The 18,364-nt window shown below is 36.2% G+C and overlaps 2 protein-coding genes across 4 annotated transcripts; one reads left to right on the top strand and one right to left on the bottom strand.

The window, feature by feature from the left end:
- Positions 1–61: 61 nt before the first annotated feature.
- On the bottom strand, positions 62–7,368 carry slc28a1 (solute carrier family 28 member 1). 2 transcript variants are annotated; one of them, XM_067501300.1, is made up of 18 exons: positions 7,229–7,368; positions 6,921–7,003; positions 6,767–6,843; positions 6,317–6,408; positions 5,966–6,155; positions 5,733–5,874; positions 5,489–5,602; positions 5,105–5,179; positions 4,898–4,978; positions 4,708–4,788; positions 4,466–4,591; positions 3,233–3,363; positions 2,978–3,146; positions 2,648–2,845; positions 2,460–2,541; positions 2,274–2,372; positions 2,087–2,192; positions 62–1,914 (listed from the first exon to the last, which is right to left on the bottom strand). In XM_067501300.1, exons 1-18 carry the CDS (start codon positions 7,230–7,232, stop codon positions 1,794–1,796), a joined length of 1,971 nt encoding a protein of 656 aa, XP_067357401.1. In that variant the 5' UTR covers positions 7,233–7,368; the 3' UTR covers positions 62–1,793. The 2 variants fall into 2 exon arrangements, with proteins under 2 accessions (XP_067357401.1, XP_067357399.1); XM_067501298.1 differs by lacking the exon at positions 7,229–7,368 and adding an exon at positions 7,118–7,175.
- A 2,554-nt stretch (positions 7,369–9,922) lies between these two features.
- On the top strand, positions 9,923–17,460 carry znf592 (zinc finger protein 592). Of its 2 annotated transcripts, none has more exons than XM_067501297.1 (9): positions 9,923–10,115; positions 10,572–12,733; positions 13,159–13,337; positions 13,427–13,600; positions 13,693–13,852; positions 14,315–14,569; positions 14,853–14,965; positions 15,052–15,178; positions 15,341–17,460. In XM_067501297.1, the coding sequence occupies exons 2-9, from the start codon at positions 10,592–10,594 to the stop codon at positions 15,845–15,847; spliced, it is 3,657 nt and encodes a 1,218-aa protein (XP_067357398.1). In that variant the 5' UTR covers positions 9,923–10,115; positions 10,572–10,591; the 3' UTR covers positions 15,848–17,460. The 2 variants fall into 2 exon arrangements, with proteins under 2 accessions (XP_067357398.1, XP_067357397.1); XM_067501296.1 differs by having other exon boundaries at positions 9,924–10,115; positions 15,052–15,193.
- The last annotated feature ends 904 nt before the right edge of the window (positions 17,461–18,364 follow it).

Raw genomic sequence — 18,364 nt, 5'->3', positions numbered from 1 at the left:
TTCTCTGAATAAAGCCATGTTATTTATATAGTACAGCTGGTCAGACGTAACCAGGCCAATCTTAAGCATTGCCCATTTCTTTTTTATTAGTCAAGTCATCATGGACTTACACTGGGATTAGAATCAGACCGTAAACACTTCTGTTACAGATTACATGGGTATTCATGGTTAAATTCCAACAGTCAGTTCCCTTTTACAAACAATGAAGAACTGGCAGGAAATCCCTAGAAATTCCTGTAATAATTCTTGGTTAATGATCAACAAAAGTTTTCAATGAATCTTTAACTTTACTTGCTTCAACTTAGAAAATCACTTATCGATAAAAGAAGACTCTATCAATTCTAGGAGAATAAAAATATTAAAAATAAATTCTAATTGAAATATTTGAAATAGCAAAACAAGTCAGTGCCAGTTGTTCAGAGATGATGAAAACACTGTAATGTTAAGGTGTGCTGTAGTCCAAAGAATTATCTGTATTGTGTTTATGTGTACATAAAGTCAAAGGACTAAATATCCAAAATAGTTTGAGGAAAACCAGCAAATGTGTGTAGGGGTGCGCAAATAAGTGAGTGAGAGAATAAATGTGTGTTTACAGTGCTGTCTTTGGTAAGTTACACCATGTCAGGAAATGTTTTTTTAATAAATGTGAAAATGATTCACATTTTTATTTACAAAGCTTTTAATTTCTTAAAAAGTATGACTGTATGAATAATTTTCTAAATAAGTTATTTTAACTTATTTATTGTATTAATTTTATTTATTATATTTACTTACAATTCTGCAACACTTTAAGGTCAGTTCACATGAATCGCCATGAATTCATCCATATATTTCCACACAGAATGAAGAATTAACAGTATTTTATGCATGGATCAGCGCATGAACATTACATTAATTATTGCTACTATGATCAACGATGTTCATGTCTTTTTCAAAGTTAAGTCTATGTAAAGGAAAACCTGTCCACACATGTACATGTAGTCTGTTGCAGTCCAAGAATTGTAATCATGGTTACCTAAGCACTTCTTTATCATATGAAAAGACAATAGCTGATTTCAACTTGTGGCCCACCTAATTAAGTGGTGGCATCCTCCTTATTTATTTCAGACAAATAATATACAGTATAATTTATAGTGGAAAAAGCATGAAATTGCACGCATGAACAATTTGTCTGAACCATTTTTTAAAAATGGGTTCTGAGATGATATTGTTAATTTTTGTGCACATGGTCACTTTATGAAGAGGGATACTAACATAATAAAATCATAATAAAGTGGTGCTTATAGGTATCATCATTGTATATTTTTTAAAATTTGGAATGCAACAGGATGTCTACCATTGTGTGTCCCTGTGTGTGCCTTGTCCCTTTACCTCAGAGTTAACCTTGAGGAAGACATGTTCATTAACATCTCAGAGGTAATGATGAGTTAAATAACTTAGTTGTAGCTTTATTTAAAGTATTGTTCTTGTGTATGTTTGCATGAATTACTGGTAATTCATGAAGTCATGATTTTTCCTGCACAAAATTATGATTTTTAATGTACCCGTACTTTAAAGTTTAAATTTAAATTCTTATAATACATCAGAATATTTCCTGGGGTATATTATATAACATATACACATATACATATAACATATGTTCTTCCAATCTTTTCAATCAGTTTCAGAATTAAATACACTATAATACATGAAACATATATTTGTCTTTAAATGTATGAATACAGTGTGACACAAATATACAAACATGGACAGAAACCCCAATAAACTATGGTATAAAAACTCAAATTTCTCTTCTACTTACAAAGAGCCACATTGGAAAGACCACAACACTCACAACATTTAGAGAAAAACACACTGGCATTTGCTACTGTGCTCCACGATCCTTCAAATGAGATGGTCCCATTGTATACAGTACTGCAGATGAATAAGCATATTTGGAGTACAAATTAAACAGTGTCATATCACCTTGAGGTATTTAAATTCCTGAGTACACATATAAATGTTTACCTTCCTCGTGTGTGACTTATTTTTCCCAGTTATTCCAGCCACCAGAAACATTGTTTGTACTGAAAATGTAAATATTTACCTTTGAAAGAGGTCTTGACAGCACGTTTGAATATTTGCATCTGTGGCATTGAAAGCAGATATCTTGAATAACTCCACACAGTCAAGTGTAGGAACAAAGAGCAATCCTGAGAAACAAAGTGAGAACTTCTCAGTTTAAATTTATTGCAAGATTCAGTCTCCAGATTTAAAAGGTCAAAAACCCTTACCTGCAATACAAGCATTGATAAGAGATACGCAAGTCCCAGTAATCATAGCTCTCAGCACTAGCGATGAGATATCACTTCTTCTGGACGGGGTTATAGAGGCTTTTTATGAAAGAAAATACTCAAAGGTCATTAATGATATTCTGGGATCAAGACAGAAACATCATGACAGGATGGTAAAATACTCACATAGACCCCCAATCACAATACCCAGTGAGCTGAAGTTGGCAAAGCCACAAAGAGCATACGTTGTGATTATTTCTGATCGGACCTGAAACAAAAAAAATTAAATCATGTAAAAATGTACCTTTACATGGTGTGAGCTGTTATTATTCACCTTCACTCAAAATATTCAAACTCTGAGAACAATTACTCACAGATATCCATTGTGTTTCACCTCCAATAATTTGATCCAGGCCACTGAGTCTTTTGTCCTTCATTTGAGACAATTTCTCATATGCCACAAACTCATTGAGGAAGAGCTTTGTTCCAATTAGTTCAGCCACAGTAAAACTTTCATCATATGGTATTCCCATCATGAAGGCCACAGGCATAAACACATAAGAGCAGATTAACTGTGAATAAGAAATATGTATTTAGATAGTGTTACACTTGCAGATAAATAAAACGCTGTATAAGTATAAATACTAAAAAGTATTAGACATTCTCAAAATACCACATTTGTAACCATTTTGCTAAAAATATACCTGAAATGTGATGGAAGGGTATCCCACCATGCCTCCAAGCCAACTCAAAGCTTGATTTATGAATGCGAGGATGGCGAGAAAGGCTATCAAGTTTGCTGCAATGTTGGCAACAAGACCTATTGAAGCAGACGCTCCACTGCTAGCAGCCTCCAAAATGTTCTGTTCATCTCTAGGGAAGAAAAAAATAATTTAAATCACAAATAGAAAAAATGGGAAAGAAAATTGGTGAAAAAAAATTAATTAAGACATACACACCCACAGTCCACTTTAATATTTTTCTCTGACTTGAAAGGACTCTCCTCTGTCTCTGGGTAAGACAGCTTGGAGATGGCCAATGCACAAGGAGCAGCCATTACAGAAGCTGATATCAAAGAAGATGCATCAATCTGCAAAATGCAGTAAAATGTTGTTTAATTTAGGGTGAAGTTACCTGAAATTAAGTTACCTTTTGCAGCATTTCAGAGGTAAAATAACTAGATCAGGTATTCAAGTACACTCATTATTTTAGACTTAGAGGTTATCCCTCCCTAAAACCAGAATAATTTTGGTTATTATTTTGGTTTCTCCTCTGTCTACTTATTGTTCTTAACATTACCTTATATCTGGCAGCTTTCTAATTAACTTTTGAATGTTTGTCAGCAGAAATACTATGAATTACCAACCCATGTCTATAGAAATAAGCATTTTTTGTTACCTTCAAAACTGTTTTCATACACCCTGTTCTGACCTGAAGTACATTCTATTCTAGCATAATGAGCAAAAGCTTCAGCTATCAGACTTTATTGGCTCCATTTGAAAGAACATAGATGGGGCCCTCTGGTACAGTAGACAGGCTGACCTGACTACTTTGTTTCCACTGCGGGGGGAATGTTCAGGGAGTTCTGTGGCGTGCACCAAGGTATAGTCTTAGGGGGTTTTTTTTTGTTGTTGGTTCCCTGATCACATTAAAACTAACTGCCTTGTCACCATTTGTTTTCCTTTTTTCTATAATCCTGGCCCTTGTCAACCTTGCTTATATCCTTAAGCTTGCCTGTTTTTCCTGCTTCCAAAACATCAACTTCAAGAACTGAGTATTGACCTGCTGCCTATTATATTCCAACTTTTGACAGGTGTGTGTTTTACTTCACTTTAAGTGATTTCAATGTTATGGCTGTTTAGTAATTGTGGTTTCGGAGTCAGAATCTGTGAACATGATTTCTCTTTTCACTGTTATGCAAAGAAACAGCTCTACATCTCTGCCTCCTCATTCAAACTATTCGCAACATTGTGCGTTTTGTTTCTATTGCATCCTTGTGAAGCAAAATATGAAGCACACCAAATGGCCTACAGTGACTTTGTATTTATCTGTGCTATGTTTATTTGTGAAGTACATCTTTTTGTATTAAATTTGCCATATAAATACAGTATAGTTCCCATACTATCATTCTGATTATTATTGTTGTTGTTGTTGTATTATTAGTTTCTGTTATGAAAACAGCTTGATCTTACCCCAAACGAAATGAATGCCCCCATTACACTGCCTGCAATTGTGGCAAATCCACCAGTCATAACAGCATGGATCTCAGATTTAGTCATTTTCTTCAAATAGGGGCGGATGAGCAGTGGTGCTTCCGTCTAATGAACAATAAACATATTGCAGAAATAAACAAACTGTTGTTTGTTTTTTTTAGCACAATGTAGTCAAATAGTAAAATTTGTGTTTTGATGAAACTTAGCCTTTTCAAGAGTACCTGGCCAACAAATATATTTCCTGCCACACTTAGGGTCTCTGTTGGAGAGGTCCCCATTGTTATTTGCATAACCCATGAGATCTATGTGGACAAAAACAGATAGTTACAAGTCATAGGATATCACAGCATGCATAAGCACCAAGAACTGCAGGAGCATGCATAAGATTTTACTTTATTATCCTGTCTGTACCTTCAAGATGAGCCACTGCATGACACCCAAAAAGTAAAGGATCGACATGACACTGCTGAAGAACACTATAATGGGTAAAGCCTGAGGATAAAATCACAAAACGAAAGTTAAACTGGTTCATTTTAATAACGTGCAGTCTTGAGAATACGAGTCTTGATAATATTTATTAAGAAGCACACTGTTTACTCATCATGGTCACTCACTTACTTGAAAGGCAAAAATATTCTCGATTAGAGGTCCAAAAACAAACTCCGATCCTTCTTTGGTATAGTCAAGGAATATCTGTAATTATAAGACAGTTGGAACCCCATAAAAAAGAGGGAACAGCCTAATAAAGTCCCTTTAAAGATAAGATGTATAACCTTCTCAGGTAAAGAATATTGTGCCCTCATAGATAAGAAACACTGCGTGTCAGTTTGTTGCGTAAATCCAGAATTTCAGATGTGATGGTTAAAAGTATTGGAAAACAAATGTTAAAAGGACTCTTACTCTTTTTGTTTTTAATGGTTTGTTTTCTAATGCCTACTTGCTATAATTTAAAGCTTTTTTGTAATTACTTTGTAATGATTCATTTTACAAAAAGAAAAATACCTTCACTTGCTCTCCAAGCCATTTGAAAGCCACGAGTCCAGGTTGTGTTCTCATAACAAAAAGCCCAATACAGAACTGCATACCAAGACCCCAAAACACAGGCCTCCATGACACCTAAAAAATATGTTCAAAGGAAAGCAGCTTACGATCAGTGTATCACAGTCTCCATAAAGGCTTGTTCTTTTATAAGGAATTTGAAAGATAACATACATTCATCAGTGGATGGACTCTGTGCCAAACTCACCGCTGTCCTGTGCGCTGAGAAGATGAATACAAGCACGATGAACATGCACACACCTCCAAATGAGATTAGCTGCTCAGGACGCTGGCTTGTGTCTAAGGCAAGCCACAACACAAGCAGGACCACAACCAACAGGATGAAAACCCTGTAAACACAATTTAACACACACACAAAAAAAATCAAGCCTTCACTTTTAGGAGTTTCAGTTGTGTGTATAGCTCAAGTAAAAAACAGACCATTTTATCCATTTCAGATTAGATTTAAAGCATCTTGCTGCAGGCCGGAAACACAGACTGATATTTTCTCCCTTGTACTCCTTAAGAAGTTCATATGATTTTGCAACAACAGCCAAACTGGTCAGGACCACCAGAGCGATGGCCCTGTGGAAGTCCAATACACAGGCTGCAATGAAATAGGCCACATATCCTACAGAATAGAAAATATTCATTGTCAATATTTTCAATAATATCACTTTTTCAATCTTTTATTTTACCAGTAAAAACCTCAATATGAACTGGCAACCACCATAAATAAACTTCAACAGACTGTAAAATTGTAATACAAAAAAATCTAACTTTTTAGAATACCTGCTCCGAGTATTCCCAGCACAATGTGTTTGAAGGTTTTTGAGTGAGACTTGATGTAATCCTCTGTAGCGTTAATCGGCTTGGCAACATTGCTGAAGTAAAAAACAAAAAAGAAATACAAGCCCAGTTGAATACAACATACGCTTCTGTTTGACACATTCTTCATTTGAGTGAATTAAAAAAAAAATGTATGTTATAATTTTTTTGTATTAAATACAATCAACTACAGACACAATGATTACAGTAGCACAGAAAACAGTTGCACAGTCCTTGTTTTGTATGTGTGGTAATTGTGGACCTATGGTTCCATGTGCATACTGTATAACCAAGATCAGCATTGAAGGGGTATTAAGCCTGTTGTAAAAACTGCACCCAGGAGAACTGCACAACAAATAAAAAAATTGTAACTTTATTTACAAAAAATGATTACTTATTCTTTAATGGACACACCTTAAGTATGTTCCCAATCCCTTTTTAGTCTTTTTAGTCTCCTGTTTGACTTTGCTAGTATCAGAATGGTTGTCCTCCTAAGAAAATAAAAGCATTTTATTTTGAAGAACAATCACATTGGGCTTTTTCCTTAAAAACAAAAGATAAAACATACCTCTATTTCAAAAGCCTGGTTGTCCACGCCTGATTGTTCATTAGTGTAGGTGGCTTTTCCAATTTGGCCACTATCGGTTTGTGCTGAAAAACAGAAAAAATGTTCACTACTCTGTAGTATCCTCCTGGAAAGAAACTTGTAAAACCAGAACAAAACTAACAAGTTGTGTTTCTCTGTACTCTGCCAGATAAAAGAACCTTGAAAAAAGTCCACAGAGTCCTGGAGGCTAATCGTGCACATAAAAACACCAGCTCACAAATAGCAAAACAAAGAGCTGAATTCAAGGAAAAGCAGAACTAATAGCTTACACATTGTGCGTCTTCCTTAACCCGTCTGTCAAATGCTATGTTGTTAAATACACTGCGGGAAAACACACTCTGCCCTCTATGAAACATCTCATCATTAATTAACAGACACGTAGCACACTGCTCAGATCTTTCTCAGGAACCACATGACAGTGTGATAATGCAACAAAAATAATTTATTGGGCCCAATGAAGTAACTCTGAAGTTCATCATTTGCCAAACCACTAATGCAACAGGTGATAAGATCGCTGTTGATAAATTTATTAGTGCTGACTTTGAGCCTGTAAGGCTGATATGTGATGATAACATGTGTTTGCAGGCAACACAGAGAATTTTTCGTGAATGAGTTTATCTGTAGGTGGCTGTGCCCCACCCATGCTTTAAGTCATAAAAGTTTTTTGTTATGATAATTTCTAAAAATACGTATGTGACAAACACGTGACTCAACAATGGCATGAATGACTCCAAGGCACATTTTAGACTAAACCTATATGACAAACAATTGATTGTGCACAAAGAAACAATGTTAAACTGTCATATTGTTCAATCTAATTCTATTCTATCAACATTTTTCTGTCTGTATAAGTACCTCTTAATTTGCAGAATCTGCCTCAAGAACTTTTATGGCTGTTAGTGGTCCATTCAACAAACTGCAATGCTTTCTATACTTTACTGCTATGGTGGTAATACAAAAAATATAATGGCGCCTATTTGTTCTACTCGCTCGAGTTCAAATTGGATTATGTCACACATAAAGTTTCATGGTTTGCTCATGGGAGCTTTGGTCTGTCTGGACAAACATGATGAACTTTAATTCCTGTTTAAAATTACAGGATGTGTGTGCCATCGGGCTGTCACAAAGCCTTTCAGACAGTGAAATTCATTAGCAACGGTTAATGACCCAATAACAGATTTTGTAGCATCATATTAAATGCCTTGATTCAGGAACCAAACACATTTGTTTTATCAGCTCATTTACTATCAGACTCATTTGACAATTTACATGTAGCAGTTATAGGTATCATTGAGAAAAACACTTGTTAATGGATGACTCTACTTTATACTAAGAAACCCTGATTTTTGAAATGTTAAACTGAATTCAGTGTGTTAATTGTTGTTCCCTTATTTAAACATGCACGATTCATTATTTACAAACAATCAAATTAAAACATATAGGTAAATTAAAGAGCCTACTTTCTAAATGTATTATATTGTATTTCTTAAACTATCTTCAATAAAACTTGTCTTGTCTATGTGTAGGCTAAAAACGGTCTGGTATTCCATGTGGCTTTTCCAGTCATATTACATCATTGCTTAAGTTTATAGTTACTGAAGTTATTTTGTTTTTAATCCAATACCCAAAGTGCTTAAAGCCTGTGTGTCTATAAATTCAATGGGAATTGGTGTGGCTGCAAGACTACTTGACCAGCAGGGAGGGAGACTATGAAGCCCGTTTCCATCAGTCGTGTCTAACAGGGTTTGAAAAGCACTTCTACTAAAAGATGTGTTCTGTCCCAACTTACGGTTCATGTGGTGGTCATAGAGCACAACTGTGAATGGGGGCGATTTTAGTTTTAGTTCCAGATTGCCACATGAGTTTTGATCTTTCATGTTATCGTCCTGGCAAATATTGAACCAGCTTTATTGATGTTTTTTTCAGTCCTGCTTTGCTTTATCTTAGGTCTTAGTCTTAGGTACTGTAATATATTAGAACATAAACAAACAGTAAGACCATAACTTATCTTTCTCTATAATTCCTTGTTATTTAGACTATTTGCAGTTTCCACACAGGAACAAACAACGGAGCTAATGCCTGGTTTCATTTTTATATACACCCCCTGATAATAAATTGACACAACACTACTGAAACACTCACTATCACAAGAAACTAGAGTGCATTGTGCAATAGCTGTGTTTCTGCCCTAAACAACATCTGTAATATGTAAACTTTGGTAATCATTAGCGGCGAATCAAGAAATGTTTTATTGGGTTGGCCAGATGGATCAAATGCGTAAAAGTAGCTGGCACATTTGAAAAATAATTTAAAAGGTTTTGAACTCAAATTTAAAAAACCTTTTAGGAAATAATACACTGTATATTATTAGGCTAATAGTCTTTTTTCATTGTCACAAATGTAAATTATCTACCATTTTTAATTTAAACAGTTATAGACTAATAACAAAAAAGAGTTGGGGAGCGGTAAAAATCCATAATTCACTGGGATTATCTGTGTGGTTGCAACAGCTATAAAGCTCTATCGTGACTTAACATATGAAAACACAAATGTCCATAATAATATAATTGTATCTGTAAATAATTTTAGTGATTATTTCAGCCTCCCCTTTGGAAATTATACCGCAGGTACCTACCACCGTGTCACACACACACACACACACACACACACACACACACACACACACACACACACACACATATATATATATATATATATATATATATATATATATATATATATATATATATATATATATATATATATATATATATATATATATATATATATATTAGAATGTTTAGAATATATTGTTGTATTTGATAATAATATATAAATACATACATATATCTAACTTTAACTTATAATATCCTATAATGTAATATCCGTGTAGCTGAGTAAAGAATCTGCTTCGTTTTACAGGAAATGTAACGTTTTAAGCGGTCAATGGCGCCGCCTCTCGCCTGTAAGTCAGCGCTGAGGGTTTCTATCACCCATCTACAGGAAAAGAAAAACGAAGTTATCACTATTAGCTAGCTTGTAGCCTAGTAATGAAACCCACCAACTGGGAGAGCTAGCTGTCGAACACTTGGCGCATACAGTTGACAGGCTGTGTAGCTAATTTACTAGAGCTAGTAAACATAACCGGATCAAATGGTAAGTGCAGGTTTGGTGACACATTTCTTAGCTTGGCTGCATAATTTGCTCGCTAGCATGTTGCTAAGATAGGGTGCTAGTTTGCTGGCTTGGTTCTGTTGTGCAGCTAGTCGATTAACTGTATTTTGATAGCTAACTTCTATGTCAGCTAACGTTACAGTAACATCATAACATCTCCCAGGAAATGCAAAACGAGATGATATTTGGTAAATTTATAAATATAGTAATCTGCACTCAATGTCAAATTACGCGTGATGTGTGTTAATGCTTCATTTGGTAGAAAGTAGCTACAAAGACGCCAACGTTTTGCCTGCTAGCTAGAGCTAACATTAGCATTGAGGACGTTACCCAGCTGCTAAAACGTTACTCGTACAGATGCAGTTATCAAAACGCTATCTGCTGTGCCCAGTTTATACAATAAAATATAAAATATTGATCAACACTGTGTTTGTGTAGGTTAATGACACTGCACAGCCATGGGTGACATGAAAACCCCAGATTTTGATGATCTTCTGGCTGCCTTTGACATCCCAGATGCCACAGGTTTGGATGCCAAAGAGCCCATCCACGAGAGTCATGAGGAGACAGAGGGTCAGCTGAAACATACGGGGATATGTTTGGATGACAACTTACTGAGTAACCACACTGCCACCACTCCAGATATTCCTGTTGTAAGTGTAATTGTTAAAAACACAAGTCGCCAGGAATCATTGGAAGGTCTTGGTGATAGGCTTCACTCAGGACAACTGTTACAAAATGGATTTAGGCGACAGGAAACTTCTCCTGACTCCAATGAAATAAGTAACACTGGTTTCTCTGCATCCTTTGTGTCTGCTTTGAATGGGGAGACTTCAAGAGAGCTTCTAGTAAAGGCACCTATTCAGCACAAACCTGATGGAACACCAATATTTTCCCAGTCACTTTCACATTTTAGTCCTATTTCCAGTCCTGAGTGTGAAGACACTCAGTGTAGCAGAGATGAAATGCATCCAAAACAAGAGCAACCCTGTTTCCCAGAAGCTTCAGTTTTGGTGGAATGTTCAGTCCCAGAAGACCCAAAAAACGTGGACCTCAGTGTGTTTGACGACTGTCCAAAGGACTCTGATATCCCCAAGAACACTCAGTGGAGCAGTGCAGAAAGTAGTAGAAGTGAGGAGCCTTCTGATTCAGGAATCCAAATGGATGTTCCCAGCTCATACCCACAGGCTAAATCTCAGACATCTAAATTATCGTCCTGCCTAGAGGCTCCGGTGGCTCTGACTGCTCGAAAAGATACCATTGAGCAGTGTTGTTCAAGAGAGTCATCTGTGCTTCAGAATGATTGCATAAAATCTAGTCCCAAGATACCCATATCCCCACGAAGCCCCAGAAGTCCACTTGAAGCAGTGAAACGATTGATGAAACCTTCTGATAGCCCTGTAAGCATCTGTAGTGATAGTAGTGGCAAAGCATCCCCTGCAGTGGCATCAGGGTCACCCCCTGCTATACCCAGGGTGAGAATTAAGACCATTAAGACCACGTCTGGACAGATCAAGCGCACAGTCACAAGTGTGCTGCCTGACTCAGAAACAGATGAAGTGCATTCTGCATATGAATCCTCTCCATCACAGAGTATGATAAGTGATGACTCTTACTGCACTATGTCTCCTCATCAGTCTCAAAGTGCCGCTGATGGTAGTGGTGGAATTCAGAATAAAGGTACCCCAGCTGGTGCATTTTCACTGAAAGTTTTACAAAACAAATCAGAAGCAACCTCCAGGAGGTCAGGCACAGCATGGTCTCCAACAGTATTTCATAAAATTGCTGGTCCTGCCAAAAGATGTGTTAAACATCAGGGACAGAAACCAAAGAGAGTATCAACCACAACAGGCAGTACAGCTAGCACAAATTTCCTTCCCAAAGCAATGCACTTAGCTAGTCTGAACCTGGTCCCTCACAGTGTTGCTGCTTCAGTAGCTGTACGTTCCACCTCTCATCAGCAAAGTCAACACACACTCTCCCCTATGGTGTACAGTACTGTCCCATTAGTACATCAGGTCAAAACAGCCAATCCTTATCCTCGCATGTCCACTCCTAACACAGCAGCAGGAACCCTAAACAGACTGTTGAACAGTGTCAATCCTGTGCCTACATATGTGCCCAACCTGAACCCCCCTCCTGAGAGCAATATCAACCTTCCACCCCGTGGATTTTGCTGCCTTGAGTGTGGGGATTCCTTCGGTGTGGAGAAAAGTCTTGCATATCATTACAGCAGAAGGAGCATTCACATTGAAGTAGGATGTACTCACTGTGCTAAGACAATAGTGTTCTTCAACAGGTGTGCCTTGTTGGCACATGCACGAGAGCACAAGAACAATGGTGCGGTGATGCAGTGCACACAGCTCCATATGAAACCCATAGCAGAAGAACAAATGTTTGTGCCCCTGAGTACTGAATCTATGAATACAAACTCTTACACCTCACCATCACCCTCCTCTAAAAGCCAGCCTGTCCTGCCCCTATATCCAGACAACGTCATTCACCACAGACTCCGATGCCTGGAGTGTAACAAGCAGTTACCTGACTACAAAGCACTTGCAGGCCATTACCAGAGGCTTTCAGAAGAAGTGGAAGGACTAGTGAGTATATAATAAATATTTAACAGAGGGTAGCTGAATTCTTTATTTTTAATTTATTGTCAACAATTCTAATGATAAATCAAAACCACCAATCGTTAATCAATTTTTCAATATTATTGATAGTTTCTCAGCTTGCATGTGAAATATATACAAAGAAATTGTTCATAAATGTATATTTTTGAAGTGCAAATAGTACAAACACAGCATGGCTTGATAATTTATTTTTAATAGTTTTTATCTCAGTCTAAGTCTGAGGCACAGAGGATAAGCAATATCGTTGCATTGTTTTGTATTATTGTTTTCATGGGTTTGTCAAAAAATTTAATTATTCTTAAATTTAACCTTTAAAAGGCTTTGTGATATGTATTTGTATTTTCTTAGCCTCACATTTATATTTTTAACATTTCCTTTTCATTTGATAACAGTTGTGTAAGGTGTGCTCAGTGTTGTTGCCGAACAAGTGCAGCTTCAAAGCTCACCAACGCATTCACGCACACAAATCCCCTTACTCTTGTCCTGAATGTGGTGCTCTGAGTCGCTCTGCAGACATACAAAAGCATGTCAAGGAAAACTGTCTTCACTATGCCCGGAAAGCTTGGTACAAGTAAGTAAATAACCATGAAATGCACAAAAAAAATCTGATGTACAATATAGGGTTAAAGAAAAGTGGTATTCTATTTCTGTTTCTTGCAGATGTCTTCACTGTGATATGGTTTTTAAGACCCTTCAAGGACAGAAGACTCACATTGAAGAGAAACACTGTGAAGTCTTTTACAAGTGTTCCATTTGTCCAGTTGCCTTCAAGACTTCAGACAACTGTGAAGTTCATTTAAAAAGTAAACACAGTGCTGGAAAAATATCGCCTCAGTAAGTCCTCATCTCATTATTCAGATAGCAAAAGTTGTACATTTCTTTTTACACTTGTTTTGACTGACTACTTTTTGGGGGGGGGGTTGCAGGTTAATTTTTAAGTGTTCATGTGAAACCATTTTCAAGAAAAAGCAGTTACTTTTTCAACATTTCCAACAAAATGCCAACAAGCGTGTTACGTGTGTGTTCAAGTGTCCAGAATGCAACTCAGTGTTTCTACAAAAGCAGCAGTTAATGCAGCACTTCAAGGTTTGTTTTAATTCTATTTTTAATAAGATATTTTTGTGAATGTTTGTCATTTAAAATTAAAAACCTTAAAAGTGAATTATTTTGTATGGAGTTCTGGGTTGAATATAATTATGTAGTAAATGTTCAACCATTCACCAGTATACTTGGATAACTATTGGATATTTGAAACGAAGAAAACCAGTAGCAATTGACTACTGATTGTGTACAAAAAGAGATTTAATATGAACGTTTTGGCACGACTTTAACCTCATCTGCTTACATGTTTTTTTTAATTTATAAAAGCTCAATGTGGTAAAAGTCACTCAGTTCAGTAACATAGTTAAATTTGAAATTCATAAAGTACTGTTTAGGAAATTATGAGTACTATATTAAATAAGTCATGACTTATATGATCTGAACTATGAAAAGAGACCATATATTACCTTATGTGAAAAATTTGCCCTTTATTTTCTTGTTTTGCAGGGTGTTCATGTAGGAAATATGACGGGAGAGGAGGACACTAGACAATCTGACAAGACTGACTTATGCCGGGATGCTCATTCTGTACAACAACAGAAAAGTCAATGTCCCGTTAAACACATAGATAGTCCAAGAAAAAAGGCTGAACAGTCGAGCAGACCACGTGTAAAGCCCACCGGCTGGACGTGCGGCGAGTGTCTCCAGGGGTTCCCTGAAAGAGATTCCTATGTTAATCATGTGAAAACCAAACATGGAAAGGTAAGAGATTGTGAATTACCAGTCTTGATGGAATCTGCATGCGTGTTAATCTAAAACATGTAAGAAGTAATGTACACTCAAAAACACACTTGTTAAGTAAATATGTTATGAAATATAAGATATATTGGTAGTTTGCGCTTTAATTCCATTATTAAAAGTACAGGATTTGATTTGATTTAATGGATGATTGAATCTTTATTCTGTTGTAAATTTCTAATGGGAATAGTTTTAATTAAATTGATTTTATTTTGTTATTAATTATTTCTTATTTTTTACCCAACAGTCAATAAAGAAGTATCCATGTCGACACTGTGAGCAGTCATTCAACTCGACAACAAGTCTGAGACGTCATATTCGAAATGACCATGATGGAAAAAAGAAAATTTATACATGCTGGTAAAATCAGACAAATCCCTTTTGTCACAGTTGATATTGTTTTATCAATTTATTCATGGAAAATAATTTCAGATTCACACTTTAAGGTATTGCACGGATGCCAAAACAACTTTCACGTCAAGTGTAATGTTGAAGAACCACATCAGCTTAATGCATGGAATTAAAAATCCTGACCTTGGCCAAATGGTGAAAACTGTCCTTCAGGAATCAAAAGTGTGTTTGGGCAAGGTATTTATAATTATTTAAAACAAACAAGAAATATAGCTGCTGGCACAAATACAAATAATATAGCACGTACCAGTCTTATTTTTAATGTGTGTGGCTTCTGTGTTGTTGTTGTTGTTTTTTTATTTAAATTATTAATTTATTTTTCAGGGGTCTAAATCCGAAACACCTGCTTTTGAGACACAGAAGGAGGGGCAAGAACACATTGGTAGTCTCGAGGCTCCTTCAGCAAAACGTCTGAAAACTCAGTTCCGCTGTTCAAAGTGTGGTTTTATAACAGATGACAGCACCCAGTTCCAGCAGCATATACCTCAGCATAAAACTGATGAAAACACTCCTCAGTGCCTTCACTGTGGCCTGTGTTTCACATCCCCTTTGTCTCTCAGCCGACACCTTTTTATTGTCCACAAAGTCAAAGATCCAGAGGAAGAGGGAAAAGAAGCAGAAAATGATGGAGCAGTGGTTATGAAGAAGAAGCTGGGTAACTATCTAGTTGAATCATCAGAGACAGATGAGGTAAATAATTGGTTACCGGAACTAAAAAAAACTGAGCGCTCACAGGCAGAAGAGCCTAAAAACTTGCACTGTGACAAGACCATGGGCTGTACCATTAAACTGAGCTCTTGCTCTCAGACACAATCAGTCTCTCTCTGTTAGTGACATTTCACCTCAGCTCTTCTTTAAAGCTATTTTAACAACCAGTTTTCATGCAGAAGCGACAAGGGATTAGTAATCTTCGACATGGAGTTGTTACAAAGCGGCCTTTAATTCGAAAGTTAAGTCATTTAGAGGCTGTGCAGTATATTCAAGCCAATCCTTAACAGTTAATACCAAACAGTATTTTTATTAACAGGACAAGTTAATATTCATTTTATTTAATTTTGCATGTTGGAAATATATTATCTTACTCTTTCACGCATAACTGCAGTAATATTACAGCTGAAATTGATGTAGCAGTGAGTGGGTCTGTTTCACCTTTATAACCAACAGCTATTTAATTTGCTTTCATTTTGTCTAAAATGCTTATTATACACTATTACCTGAGTGGGGTTCAGGTGGCAGTTTTTATGACATGTCCGTGATTATTTTTGCAGTATGGAGATCTTTACTGGCCCTTTATTACAAAACAGTGGAATTCATTGTTGATTTTAAAAGCTGTATGTCTGAGTTAATGGTATAACAGTCAAATGGAAAAGTGTCTTGTGAGATCAAAGCCTGCTAAAGTTGGGTTTTACATGAAATCAACAAGTTATTTTGACTAAGCATTGTGAAATTATTTTCTTTTAAGTTACTGAACATACTTGCTTTGTCAGTGCATGTGTTGTTTGAGATCTTTTCTTTTATATATATATATATTTTTTTTTTCTTCATATTTGAATGTGTGTGCAGAGAAACATGGAGAGGTATTGGATGGGTGGTGCAGCAAAATTTGAAAATACCTCAAATTGCCAGAAGTGTATTTTTCAGGCAAGTGAACGGTCAATGTTATGTAAAATCAGGGTACATTGTTTTGGATAATCCATAGCAGGTGTGAAAGAGAAGACTGGTGGTATATTGGAGATATTGGTTTATAAACCAGGACCTGTAAACAAAAAGTCACTCATACTAATCATACTAGTAACCAAGGAATTTGTGAAAATAAGAATGACTTTAGAACAGTTAGATTAAGCTGTAAAGGGGGTTTCTTCTTACTCCCAGTTCCTGATTTGTAAAGCAGAAGGTTTTTTTTTTCTGTTGAGTAAATGACAGTTGCTACCTCCATGGTAAATGGCAGTGATTGTTAAATGGTGAAAGGCTTTGAAGAGTTGCAGGTAATCTTAGTGCAATGTAAACTTAGTTTAAAAAAATGTGCATTATCCCACATTATTAAATTTTATAAATTATATTGGGAATATAATAAGGCTATATAGTCATATTGACTTAACTGGCAAGCGATCTTTTCTATGTAAGTGCTATTTGAGCTCTTTATTTCTCTGTAATCTTGCGTCCTGAAATCACCACATTGCAGCTGTCAAATCTGCAGAGGCTGACAAGAATAACTTGTTCAAAACTTGTTCTTCTATAATCCTTATTGAGAGACATTTGTACTTTTTATACTGTGTACAGCAAGGACTTGTGTAGGATAGTAACCTGTATACATACAGTAGTCAATTAACAGGATTTCACAGCATTTCTTAAGCCATTACATCTCTTCAGCATGCAGTGGCACATGTGCCTTGCTGTTATGTTTACGTAAAGTACTTACAAATAAATTGGTGCATTTAATTATATATTTGTTGTTTTTGTTTTGGTTTACAGACTGTCTTATGTACTGCATACTGGGGATTAAAGTATGTTGTATGTTATGGTGTTTAGATGTGATGATCAGGGGTTTGGAATTAGTATATTTCGCAGTCGTCATAGCAAATCAAAAAGGCACATGGTACTGTGATGTATCTCATGCATCCAATAAGAAACCAACCACAGATTGATGACTTCACCATGTTAGAATATTAAGCCCGTCCTTTTCTTAGTATGACCAGTTGTCACCAAACCAGCATAGAGATTTTAATTAACCTAACTGTGTAGAAGACTCCGGAGCAATGAAAGGCACACTGACTAACATCTGCAAAGCAGGACTCCTGTCTTCTTTCATCTTTGTTGCATATATTGCAATGACTTCTTCAATGACTCTTGATTTAACTGAGCTGAGAAATAAAGTTTCAAAGATCAAGGTGAATCCACGGGGGAATCTGTGGGCAACAGGTAAGGAAAATTACTGTTCTGCCATAGTGTAATATGTTTTAAAAATATATATAGTTTTTTTATCAGTTTACATTGAGTTTGCATTATTTATTTATTTTTTTAATAAGGACATTTCATGGGCAAGAAAAGTGTTGTGGAAAGCTCCCCAAAGAAACCTGCCTATGAAGATGTAAATGTTCCCACTAAAGTCAGAGCTGGTAGTCCTGTGCACAGAGTGGAAGACCTGCAGGCGCTGCTCATTCAGATGTTGAAAACTGCCCAACGGACGCAATATAAGCAAGCACTGGACATGTTAGTTAATATTATTATTATTATTATGGTTATCATATTGTTGATGCATCACCACTGTATAACTGCTTATATTTTTCATTTAGAGGAGCAGAGGATCCAATTTGAGAAACATTTCAACTGACAGTTATTGAACAATGA

This window comes from Channa argus, chromosome 4 (assembly GCF_033026475.1).
Source record: "Channa argus isolate prfri chromosome 4, Channa argus male v1.0, whole genome shotgun sequence".
NCBI classification, from domain to species: Eukaryota; Metazoa; Chordata; class Actinopteri; order Anabantiformes; family Channidae; genus Channa; species Channa argus.
The sequence above is the reverse complement of the archived record's forward strand: the minus strand, read 5'-3'. Positions and strand labels throughout refer to the sequence as shown.

Excerpts from the sequence above, each read along its gene's own strand:
- znf592 (XM_067501296.1), top strand. The coding sequence starts at position 10,592 with ATGGGTGACATGAAAACCCCAGATTTTGATGATCTTCTGGCTGCCTTT. Across the intron at positions 14,570-14,852 it reads TGAAAACCAAACATGGAAAG|TCAATAAAGAAGTATCCATG; the intron begins GTAAGAGATTGT and ends TTTACCCAACAG. Across the intron at positions 14,966-15,051 it reads AAGAAAATTTATACATGCTG|GTATTGCACGGATGCCAAAA; the intron begins GTAAAATCAGAC and ends TCACACTTTAAG.
- slc28a1 (XM_067501298.1), bottom strand. The coding sequence starts at position 7,160 with ATGTGCACGATTAGCCTCCAGGACTCTGTGGACTTTTTTCAAG. Across the intron at positions 6,156-6,316 it reads GCTGGGAATACTCGGAGCAG|GATATGTGGCCTATTTCATT; the intron begins GTATTCTAAAAA and ends TCTATTCTGTAG. Across the intron at positions 5,603-5,732 it reads TCTCAGCGCACAGGACAGCG|GTGTCATGGAGGCCTGTGTT; the intron begins GTGAGTTTGGCA and ends CATATTTTTTAG.